Raw genomic sequence first — 12,583 nt, forward strand, 5'->3', positions numbered from 1 at the left:
ACATTTGATATAAACAGTAGCGTTGGACATTGAATCATTTTGTCCTTTAAGATTTAAGGTTTTATATTTGTATGTCTTGATATGTTCAACAAGCATGCAATTTTATAAGCAAATGGTTTGTATGTGGTTAATAGACAAATTACATTTCAATATATCAATATATGTGACATTAAGATTCATCATTCATCTCTGCAGGTTATTTCTGGGGGGAGGGGGCAGAGAGCGAGCGTTTTCCAGGTTCATCAGTGATTAAAAGGTTTAAATGTGTTACTACTAATTCTGTTTAAACGATTTTTCCAACTACTACCATTCTATGAATATTTCTAAAGCAATTCCTTGTTAACGTTTTCATTTGTCTGTTTAAACTATTCTATTATACTTTTTTGTTTCTCATGGTAACCGATGTTATTTGACTTAACAGAAGCTGTTCAAATATTTAAAGGCACTCCGAGATGGCAGGAGTTTATCTAGGAGCATACATGTTGTGTCACATATATTCCTTTCCTCGCTCTTATTTTTCATCTTTCCTCCCAGAAATAGTAACAACCAAAAAGGATACTAACTGGACATATTGTATCAGGAACGTGTTCACTTCATCTGCTTATGTTAAAATTCAAGTTACAATGGGCACATTTAGAAATTACAAGCTCGGTAGTTAAAACAGATGCTTCTGACGTTCCTTCATATGTACTGTATCCCTCTGCCAATACCGTCAAGCGCAACGCAAGAACTAAAGTATAAACATCTGCAACACCTCTCTGTTTTGTTAACATTCTTTCACACATTTTACTGCTAACTCCAAAAAAGGAGGATCGACGGTGTAAAAACAGTGAAATTGGAAACATCTGTGAGATAGCTACGGAAAACGGAATGAAACATGAATAAACAAAAACATGGCGAAAGTGGCCTGGGGTTGTTACACTGTCAGATCATTTTTCCAAGCCCAACATCAAGGCTTTTGTTACAACCAAAGCGGTCATTTGCATGGAGAACCAACAGGGTTTCTTCTTCTTCAGCGTTTCCCAGATCGTAACACACACTCGCTCTCTTCCATACACACACAGGCAAATCTTCCCCGTTGCAAACAAACAATACAGCGAAACACACACATTTTCGCAACTGCGGAATCTACAGATTACAAACAACACTCGGCATACTTAATAGTTTGGTGCTGAGACGTAATTTAGCCATAAAATAACAGACAAACCTTTGGAGCGCTGCCCCAGCCGGAGTTCCTCTCCCTCTGCTCTGCTGTTACTGACAAGATCAGGCTGAGATTAACAAGTCCATGCTACTGAACAATCTTACTCCTCAGGTTATTCCACGCACTTTGTGTGCTCTAAATAATATCAAACTTCTCAAAAAGTTTAAAAAATAGTGAATGAGAGAGAAACAGAGCACAGTAATGGGAAAGCAGATAACATTGTCCGTGCGATTATTACAGCAGCACGAAGGACACTGCTCTATAGTTTAGGCTGTGTCAGCACTTCCATCTAAACCCCTATTTTCAGGGGGTTATAACTCAAGCCAGCAAAAAATTGCTCTTAGCTAAAAAGAGTGATATTTTTCTTTTTTATATTTTTAAAACATCCATTTAGACTATTCAAAAAGTTGCAGGGACACAAAAGTACACCTATTTTATCAGCTCTGGAAGTCTTATTTGCACTTTTCCAATATAAATAAAACACTCATTTTTTAAAAATAAAATTTCACAGACCTTTGATCTACAATGTGAATCTGGCACTTTACTTTTTATAAAAACACATTAATAAATATTAATATTTGAAAACTGGGTAGTCTGAATACACAGTAACTTTTAAAGAACTTTTAAGTGACTGTGTTGGATAGTCCTGGAGATACTGTCTATTCAAAGAGCTGGTCAGCACAGACAGTGGCCCTTGACAATGTGCATCATCGCTAATCCTCTAAGGCAGCTTTGTAAAATTCTACTCACACCACTTGCTGGAAGCAAATACTTTTTCTGACAGCCAAGTAGTAAAATGTCCTCATCATCATGGTAAGGTGGCTGAACATAATTTTTGTTTGCTCTGCAATGGCTACTTTACAATGCTGCTCTAAGGGGTGACAAGGCAAGCCAATCTGTACTCTTGTTCAATCTTTGACCAATCAGAGTCATTGACTGAACTGGTGATGGTTTTATGGTGTGGATAATTGACCCATGGAAACTTGACTAAGATGGACAACTTATTTCATATAGATGACTAAACAGCCAGGACACAGTTGCAACTTTATAGCTTTTGCTTTTAATGTACATCTTTATTAGGATTGTTCATCCTATATACCCATAACCAAGGAACAACAGTCCTTTCATAATTACAATCAACTGTCACAACTGCAAAACAAGCATTGAATTCTATTCAAATACTAGTACTTTTTTTTGTAAAATGTAAATATACATGGATTGACAGGTCAACGTAAAACACCACCTTAGATAAAGAAACCAAAGTGTACATTCAGTTATCCCTCAGTTCAATGGAATGCATATAAGCCAATATAACCCTCATCTCACTAATGCAGAAACTCAGAATATCACTATTAAGTCATTCAAATTCTGTCATTTTGCTTTCTACCAGTCCCTTATTCTGAAGCATTACTTTTCATTTTAAAATCCCCTTCAAATCAAAAGAAATAAATATGTGGCCAAAGGCTATGACAGTCAATTTCTTGGGGCTATATTCTCCTATCCATAGGCAGCGTTAGTGGATTCAAATCTATTCAAACACTTGCAGTTAGCAGTCCAAGGAGGAGTGTGGGTCATTATTTCTCCAAAATACTATTCCTCTCAACTTCCCAAAAACATAATGGTTGCTTGAACATCCACCAAGAAGTATTTGAGATCCATATAGTCCATTCTGCCTCTTCTCTTCCACATATAAACACTCTCTCACTACCAAATCATTGTACACCTCTACCTGGATATAACGCTGTCCTCAGGAGCCAAAATAATCTATACCGCATTATATCGAACTTGCTTTGATTCACCGGAGTGCACCCCCCCGCCCCCCCTGGAGCACTGCTTTACCGCGTTACATCCAAATTCATGTTATATCAGGTCGCGTTATATCGGGGTAGAGGTGTATATGGCAAGTCACTCTAATATAGAGTGGGGGAGGGATAGCTCAGTGGTTTGAGCATTGGCCTGCTAAACCTAAGGTTGTGAGCTCAATCCTTGAGGGAGCCACTTAGGGATCTGGGGCAAAATCAGTATGTGGTCCTGCTAGTGAAGGCAGGGGGCTGGACTTGATGACCTTTCAAGGTCCCTTCCAGTTCTAGGAGATGGGACATCTCCATTAATCTAAGTGGTGTGTCGAGTCTTCATTTATTCACTCTAATTTAAGGCTTCACGTGCCAGTAATACATTTTAACATTTTTAGAAGGGCTCTTTCTATAAGTCTATAATATATAACTAATCTATGTAAAGTACATAAGGTTTTTAAAATGTTTAAGAAGCTTCATTTAAAATTAAATTAAAATACAGAGCACCCCGGACTGTGGCCAGGACCCGGGTGTGAGTGCCACTGAAAATCAGCTCATGTGCAGCCTTTGGCACACGTGCCATTGGTTCCTTACCCCTGCTCTAGTATGAGCCATGTCTCCATGTTATGTATAACATTGTGCACACTGTTAATATTATTATTTGTTCACAATTTCCACCCTAGAAAAAGTTAGATCTCCCATCCTCCCATATAGCTGAGATTAAGCCAACTGGATGGTCATAATATACACATTAAATATATAATTAACAATATAGTTACTTGCCAACAGAGTAAAAGCGAGGCTTCTGTTTTAGTCTACTAGGTAGTATGTAGAGTATTTAACATATTTAATAGGACTGTCAATTAATAGCAGTTTTAATCACACTGTTAAACAATAGAATACCAATTTAAATGTATTAAATATTTTTGGATGTTTTTCTACATTTTTAAATATATTGATTTCAATTACAACAGTATACAAAGTTGACAGTGCTCACTTTATATTATAAATTTTATTACAAATATTTTCATTGTAAAATGGCAAAAGAAATAATATTTTTCAATTAACCTCAAACAAGTACTGTAGTGCAATCTCTTTATCATGTAAGTGCAACTTACAAATGTAAATTTTTTTTGTTACATAACTGTACTCAAAAACAAAACAATATAAAGCTTTAGAGCCTAGAAGTCCACTCAGTCCTACTTCTTGTTCAGCCAATCACTAAGACAAACAAGTTTTTTACATTTACGGGAGATAATGCTGCCTGTTTCTTATTTACAGTGTCACATGAAAGTGAGAACAGGCATTCACATGGCACTTTTGTAGCCAGCACTGCAAGGTATTTACATGCCAGTTATGCTAATCATTCATATGCCCCTTCATGCTTCGACCACCATTCCAGAGGACATGCTTCCATGCTGATGATGCTTGTTAAAAAAATAATGCATTAATTAAATTTGTGACTGAACTACTTGGGGGAGAACTGTATGTCTCCTACTCTGTTTTACCTGCATTCTGTCATATATTTCATGTTATAGCAGTTTTGGATGATGACCAAGCACATGTTCGTTTTAAGAACACTTTCACTGCAGATCTGACAAAACACAAAGAAGGTACTAATGTAAGATTTCTAAAGATAGCTACATCACTCGACTCAAGGTTTTAGAATCTGAAGTGCCTTCCAAAATCCGAGAGGGATGAGATGTAGAGCATGCTTTCAGAAGCCTTAAAAGAGCAACACTCTGATGCAGAAACTACAGAACCCAAACCACCTGCTGGTGGCATCTGACTCAGATGATGAAAATGAACATGCGTCGGTCCGCACTGCTTTGGATGGTTATCGAGCAGAACCTGTTATCAGCATGGACGCATGTCCTCTGGAGTGCTGGTTGAAGCATGAGGGGACATATGAATCTTTAGTGCATCTGACACATAAATATCTTGCAACACCAGCTACGATTGTGCAATGCGAATGCCTGTTCTCACTTTCAGGTGATATTGTAAAAAAATAAGCAGGCGGCATTATCTCTTGCAAATGTAAACAAACTTGTTTATCTGAGCGACTGGCTGAACAAGAAGTAGGACTGAGTGGACCTGTAGGCTTTAAAGTTTTACATTGTTTTATTTTTGAAGGCAGTATTTTTTGTACATAATTCTACACTTGTAAGTTCAACTTTCATTATAAAGAGATTGCACTACAGTACTTATTAATTACAACTAACTGTTCATTCCTATTAATAAACTATTTGAAAAGGATGATCAAAACCTGGAAATACAAATTCAAAACAAAATAATGAATCTAATATTTCTTTTTCATGTCATCCAGCTAGAGGACAGAGAGAAAGAAACAAGTTATGGCCATACACATCCTTCTTAATATACCCCAAATTTACACTTCCTGGGTTTTGTAAGAATTACACAATGATACTATTTAAGAGCTAACCATTGTATACACAGACTTGTTTTGCATTAATCACAACTCTATTAAAATTAAACTTGGGCTCCATAATTTTGGAACGGGGTAATCAGAGGAAACTTCAAAATAAAGATTATTTTATCATTAAAATCAAAGATCCATTTCTGTATATGAATGTTTACAACAACATAATTCATTGATTTTAATTTCAGCAAGAAGTTACTGACCACTCAATTTTCTTTAACATAAATTTAAATATTTGAGACATTAGATGATTAGTTTAGTTCTAGTCCACACAATCTCTATGCCACTACTTGCATGATGAACTAATAGTTGCAACAACCTTAAATTGAAACATGCCAACAATGCACATATAGGCTGTATAAATATTTAACCATGCCACCTAGAACGTAAATTAGTTGACATTCAACAATTAAAGCTCTCTCTCTGAAGTTGCAATATTTAAAGGTTAAAGATTAGACATGCTCCCTCTTGTGTTAAACTAAGAATGCATGCTGTTTTCTGTGACATGATGGTGGCTCAGCCATCTGTTTCCATTGAGCAAACCTCTTCAACTTTGCCTACTAATTTCTGACAAACATTCATCAGTAGTTCTACAGGACAAAGGTTGACTCACTTTGCACACATATTCATATGATCACTTTATATTTGTGAAATACTGTCATTTTGCATATTGTTGAAGATCACCATTAAGCATAAAATCACATTATCAAAAATATGGTACAATTAAGATTCGTAAACATAACTAAATATACATAGCAAAATAAATAACATGTAAATATACATATAATGTTCAGTAGCTACATATTTCACACATTAGCCTAATTTACAACAAAATATCCACCGTTTGCTAATTTTTCTTTCCATGTCCTTAGTGCTAATTAACTACTGAACTCACATAGTCTAGCATAAAAGTTTCTGCTAAAGAATCTTTAAAAAATAATGTGCATATATTTCATATCTACATGAAGAAGATAGGAAGAACATGATAGTGCTATGTAAAGGTGTGTGTCCACACTATCTACCTGAGGCTCCAATCTTTCAGCTTGACCCACTGAAACCCCTATATCTGCATGGAGCCTCAATAAAGACAATTGAGGTCCAGCCATGCAGATCCAGTTGCAGGATCAGGCCCGTAGGGCAGCGTTTCTCAAACGTGGCCACCAAGGGGTTTTCCTGCAGCCAGGATAGCTCCTGGACAGAGACGGGGGAGAGGGCAAAGCATTGGTCCCTTCCAGCAGTGCCGAGGGGCTCCAGGGGAGGGCTTCAGCCAACCACCCCCCCCTTCAGCCATGGGACTCTAGGGGTGGGCTTCAGCCCCCCTTTCTCCACCAATTTAGCCGAGGGGCTTTGGGGGAAGGCTTCAACCCAGGGCGGCGGGGTTTCAGCAGGGCCGGCCTTACCGGGCGCCATGGTCAAGAAGCAAGAAGTGGGGTGACCCTGGGGTGTGAGGCTGTGGAAGGGAGCTCAGGCTAATGGGGGGGGGGGGGAGAGCAGAGCCTTGAGGGCAATGGGAAGTCCCGAGGGGGGCAGTGAGGAGCCAGGGGAGGCAGCAGTGGCTAAAAGTGATGGGTGGGTGGGGGCAGGGGAGGCAGCAGGGGCCAGAGGCACCAAAATACAACTGTACTTTTTTTTTTTTTTTTTTTTTTTTTTTTTAAAACTAACATGATTATAAACAGGACTTTGCACCTAATGGAGGGAGATAGGATTTTAAACGTGATTTGCCCTGTTAGTTGTGGTCAGTGCTAGGCGCCATGGTAAATTTAACTACAACAAGTCACACATTTTTAATCATCCCTTGCCTTGTCTACACAAGATACAAGGTCCAGTTTAAAATTATGTTTGTTATAATTATTAGATAACATGTTTTAAAATATGCTGTATTTTCTAGCCTTTATTGAAGTATATTTTGAAATTTTAACACTATTAAAGTAAACTGTGCTCTTTTTCTTGGCAATATTTGTGGTTTTCATTAAATACAATCCTCTAAAGGTTAACAGAAATAATGCAGCTAAACTTTAACCAGGAAGGGCAGCAAAGTCACTGTCACTATTCATGGATGTTTCATATACATGCACTTTTAAACCTTGGACTAGGGTGACCAGACAGCAAGTGTGAAAAATCGGGACCGGGGGTGGGGGGTAATAGGAGCCTATATAAGAAAAAGACCCAAAAATCGGGACTATCCCTATAAAATCGGGACATCTGGTCACCCTACTTGGACCATCATGTTAATCAATAAGGCACACTTCTCAAAACATAAGGGTCATACAAAACAGCTTCCTGCACCACTGAAGTCAATAGGAGTTTTGCCATAGACTTCAATGGAGTAAGAAACAGCTTATAACAACCTTTCCCTTCACATCCAACTTTTGGATCAGTGGTTCTCCATCTTTTTTTCATTCTGCAGGCTAATTGCTCAGAGGAAGATTTTTCTCAAGGTCTCATGGGTCGTCTCTAATCCCAACCCACTAAAGTGCTCAGAAACCAGTTATGAGTGTTATGTAGAATTCTAAAAAGGATAGCCTCAAAATGTGTCATTCTGCAGACCACAAAGAATGGTTCTCTGCTAGTCCTCAGATCACTATGGGTTCAGGTCCTGATTCTGCTAAAACTCCCATGTGTCTGTCTACTCCCACAGGAAATCAAGGGGAGTAACCATAAGAAAAACTGCAGAAAAACTTCTGGATAATCTGTTAGTCTTTAAGGTGCCACCAGACTCCTTGTTGTTTTTCTGGCCCCTCTGACATGGTAACAGCCTAGTTGCCAACCCTCCAGGATTGTCCTGGAGTGTCCAGGAATTAAAGATTAATCTTTAATTAAAGAGGTCATGTGATGAAACCTACAGGAATACCTCCCATCAAAATTGGCAACCCACTAACAGACAGGTGCCGAGGGAAGCGGGACAGGGAACTATTTCCTGTTTAAGCCTGGAACAAACACCGTTTCCAGCCACAGCTGGGGCTAGAGGAGGGGAGGGGGGCAGATCTCGCTCTCCCCGGGGTTAGTGCTCCAGGCAGCCCGGAAGGGGGCGTCTCTCCCTGCCAGGGGGACTCTGCTGGCTGCACCCAGGACTCAGCCAGGCTGTGGACGGCAGGCTCCTGGTGAGCGGCCAGCGCTTGGCCACGTCGGAGGCCAGGTGGCTCAGGGATGGGCACGGGGCACCTGCCACCACCCCCGGCCGCGCACAGCCGACGGGGGCGAGCGGTTCCCGCGGCGTTGTCCCAGCCGCAGGAGGGAGCGAGGGCAGCCCTGCCCGCCCCTCCCAGCAGCGGGGTAACGCGGGAAGGGGGGCGAAGCAGGCCCCCCGAGGGAGCTCCGCGCTCCCCTCCTGGCGCTGGGGCGGAGACTTACGCAGCTCGGGGGATACCACTGGCGGCCCAGCCGGACGGGAACCTGCCGGGGGAGAGCCCGGAGCCCGCCCGCCCGCCTCCCTCCCGGCGCCTGGGCACCCGCACGCGCCACACGCCCCGGCCAACGGCTGTGGCTGCCCCGCCGAGGGACCGGGGCCGGGACCGGGACCGGGTAGGGGCAGAGGCGAGTCGTGTCCCCCGGGAAGGGGGATGAGGTAGGGGGGAGTCCCCGCTCCGGGGTGAGCTGAGGGGGAAGGGGACTCACTCTGTCTCCGCTATTTAAACCTCTTCCCGCCGCCTCACTCCCGCTCCGCCCTACGCGACTTACTAGGGATCACCCCCTCCCCGTCTCCCCACGCACAAACTCCGGCAACAATCCAGGCGGCTCACAACAACCCGCCCTTCCCAGCCCCGCTCGCTCCCCATTCGCTCATCGCTTTGTCCGTCGACGTGTCTGCTGCGTGCATTGGCCCCTCTGCCTGCCAATCAAAGTGCACACAGCTGGAGAACCCCTCCAGGCTTCGCTTGCGGTGCATCCCGCCCCTCCGGACACCTTGTGGGGTAGTTAAAACCTCCTCTTTAACTCACCATAAATATGTACTTGTACGTCCCGCCCACCCAAACAGAAAGGAGATACTGATTGGGCCGAATGAATGATGACTGATTGGGCCGATAGCTTGATTGGAAAATAAAACTGTCAATCGTAGATGTAATCCCCGCCTACGGGAATGCGTAGCTCTCCCTGATTTGTCTCTGTGGCTAATCCCAGTTCCATGTATCATCCAATCAAACACGCTTTCACAAGTTAGAGGGCGGGACAAAGCCTATGAAGTGATAGATGCGAAAGGGATGCAACGATTGGATGAATACTCTCTCCCTTTCTTTTCCACCACTACTGTCCAGTGGCTCATACCACCCGGCTTTAGGAGGGGGAGAGGTAATCTGTTGGTTCAGCCCGTCTCCATCAGGGAGGGGCGGGGGAAAGGAAGGAGGAGGAAGTTCTTTATTGCCCACCATGCAACGCGTGCTGTAGGTAGCTCTTTTGGGCTCTGCGCGGGGAGGGGGCGGGAGGAGGTTGTTGCCCAATCCAAGATGGCGGTGCAGGAATCAGCTGCTCAGCTCTCAATGACTTTGAAGGTGCAGGAGTATCCCACTCTCAAGGTGGGTACTAGGCATCCTGGGTGCCTGTGAGGAGGGGAGGGCCAGGCAGGGGTTGGGCGAGGTTGTTAATGGCCCAGCTGGGCAGGGCTAAAGGGAGCTGGGGGCTTGACAAGCTGTGGTCCCCCACCCCCTGTATTATAACTCCCTCGGGCCCCAAGGTGTGTAACGTGCGGAGACCCCAGTTCCCTGGACCCCTTTCAGACCTCCCTCCCCGCCCCCATCTGCCTTGCCCTCTACTCATAAGGGCTATTTTCTTTCTTTCGATGTTGGGGGGACGTGCCTGGAATATGATGCCCTCCCTGGGCAGTTCCATACCCTGAAGATGTAGGTGGGGTGGAGTCCCCAGAGCAACAACAAAAATGAAAACGATTGAAGGACTGGGGGGTGGCTGACTTAGGAGAAGGAAAAAGCTGAATATGCTATGGCTAAGATGTGACAGAAGGGTGCTGTGTGGGGAGGGGTGTGACTGGGACAGACTGGAGGGTGCAGAGCAGTGAGAAGGGGGCTGGGAGCATTGATCATTTAGAAGGAAGGTTTAAAGGAGTTAGAACTGTGTATCATTGTTAAGAGGTGGCCAGGGGAGGGGGTGTTAATATGGTTCCTTGGCATCTTGATTTCCTAAATATGGAGATGAACTGCAGGGTGTCAGGGGATAAAAATGATTAAAGGGACTGGAGAGCTTATAAGGAAGAAAGAGTTAAATATCTATAGCTTGGATGGATATACTAAAGGGTTGGCTGATGTAGTAACTGAGTGTATCTGAAGGGTGTTAACTCCCCAGGTGGGAGGTGAATTGCATAGGCTGGCCAGACATCATAAAATGAGCAAAGAAAAATCTAAACTGACCATTAAGGGTAAATATTGCTGACAATAAGATCTGTTGAACTGGGGAATAGTCTCCCAGAGGAAGTGGTGGATTGATCATTTAGAATATTTTTTATATATATATTAGATCAACTAATTCAACTGCAGTTGAATTGACTGTCGGGAACTAATCTTGCGCTGGCTAAATGGGAGTCAGGAGAGATGAGCTGGTCTGCTTAATAGGCCTTATGTCTGATTTAACTAGAATATAGTTTTTCATATAGTGTGTATCAAAAACATTATACAAAGTAAACTTTTGAGCTTAAGTCATGTTTTACTTTCATATAGTGTTGTGTGCTTGGTTTTTTTGTTTGTTTTTTTTGTTGTTTGTGTTGTAGGTTTCTGCCCATGTTCTTCCTGTCTGTCTCTTGCTCTTCCCTTCTTCCTCCTGTTCTACCTCCTCATTTCCCCTTCAACCTTGGGACTAACTTGATTCCCATTTTATATCTGAAGATTTATTTTCCCTGTCATCCTGAAGTACTTAAGGCTTGACAGTATGTGGGTTAAATTTTAAGTCCCCTTAGAAAGGCACAGCCAGCAACAATGTTAAGAAATTCATAGACAAAGAAGCCTGTTTCAATGGTTTATTTATTGATACATTCATATTGTGTTTAGACAATCTTTCATATTCCTCAGTATTTACATGTAGTGAGAGTCGTTTGCTTTTTGTGCTCCCTTTATAACATTTAAGGCTATCTACTAAGTGTCGCCCATTTGAAGAAGAAGGCAGTCATTTTAAACTAGTTTTAAGGCATTTTTCAAGTCTATTATTTACTCTTGATGAGGGATTTTTGCAGCATTTTAATGAGAATGAAATATTCCTTGTATTGTCATGAAATATTCAAACTAAACGGCTTGAGTAAACCGCCTTGTATTAACAGTGTTAAATGTCATAAGGACGATGTTTAGATGGCACTTAATTCTTTTTGTGTTTTGTCTCTCCCCCCACCCCTCAGTGCTCCAGAAGCTTCCTTTCTGTTTAATATTAGTTCTTATTACAAAAAAACTCTTGAAGCAGTCACTATTTAGTTACCACTTGCATTTATCCCCTTAAGTTTCCTTGACTGTGGAGATTTCAAACCATTATTCATGCTAGAGAAAACAATTTTTTGGTAGAGGTGAAAACGACGGAGTGAATTTTCATCTCTAGTTGGTTGTTAAGAACTTAAAACAGTCCATATAAAACATGCATATAAACTTATTATGGTAACTGTGGTGGCAGCTATAATATTTTGTTACCCATCTGTGGACACTGGCAATTTTCTCTAATTGGTGCAAGTAAACTATAAAGGAGGTCAGAACTACATTTATATCCTTCCTGTTTCCTCCCTTTAACTTGCTCATGCCCAAATCACTAGATGATAGTAGTTGTGTAATAGCTCTACATTACAGTATGTTCCATAAGAGTGCCTTTCATGGGAAGGAGTGCTTACGACTCTCTATATAGGGAAAATCCCTCTTATTGCTAAATTGTGGTCAATTCTGGAGTGGAAGTGCATCAACATTCTGCTTCAGCAATTCTGCACGGTATTATTTTTCAAGGGAAAGTAAAGTGACTTACTCAGCTGAATCTACAGGAGTAATTTAAGTGTATAGAATGTAACTACTTATGCTGTCTTCCTCCTCAGGACATGAGAGTTACTTGTTATCTTTCCCCAAAAAAGTTCCATTGATCTCTAATAAACCCCACTGATAGGGAATTTTGCTTTACATCTCCTCTGAATGTATAATACATGAAGCCTCCAATATGCACTGATAAAAGGAAATTAAA

The 12,583-nt window shown here is 41.9% G+C and overlaps 2 protein-coding genes across 10 annotated transcripts in view; one reads left to right on the plus strand and one right to left on the minus strand.

Moving 5' to 3' along the window:
- Nucleotides 1–1,385, minus strand: part of CTBP1 (C-terminal binding protein 1) — a 417,525-nt gene extending 416,140 nt beyond the window's left edge. For 2 of the 4 annotated variants that reach the window (XM_054029794.1, XM_054029795.1), the window contains exon 1: nt 1,208–1,385. The gene's annotated coding sequence lies outside the window, so the exon portion shown is untranslated. The remainder of the gene's footprint in view (nt 1–1,207) is intronic. The other 2 variants (XM_054029801.1, XM_054029797.1) reach the window with 2 other exon arrangements.
- A 7,491-nt stretch (nt 1,386–8,876) lies between these two features.
- Nucleotides 8,877–12,583, plus strand: part of MAEA (macrophage erythroblast attacher, E3 ubiquitin ligase) — a 111,331-nt gene continuing 107,624 nt past the window's right edge. For 2 of the 6 annotated variants that reach the window (XM_054029790.1, XM_054029791.1), the window contains exon 1: nt 9,838–9,948. In XM_054029790.1, the coding sequence (XP_053885765.1) occupies nt 9,880–9,948 (69 nt within the window). In that variant the 5' untranslated portion in view covers nt 9,838–9,879. Of the gene's footprint in view, nt 8,960–9,628; nt 9,725–9,750; nt 9,817–9,837; nt 9,949–12,583 lie in introns of those variants that run through there. The other 4 variants (XM_054029788.1, XM_054029787.1, XM_054029789.1 and 1 more) reach the window with 4 other exon arrangements.

The sequence above is a fragment of the Malaclemys terrapin genome, chromosome 5 (genome assembly GCF_027887155.1).
Source record: "Malaclemys terrapin pileata isolate rMalTer1 chromosome 5, rMalTer1.hap1, whole genome shotgun sequence".
NCBI lineage: Eukaryota > Metazoa > Chordata > Testudines > Emydidae > Malaclemys > Malaclemys terrapin.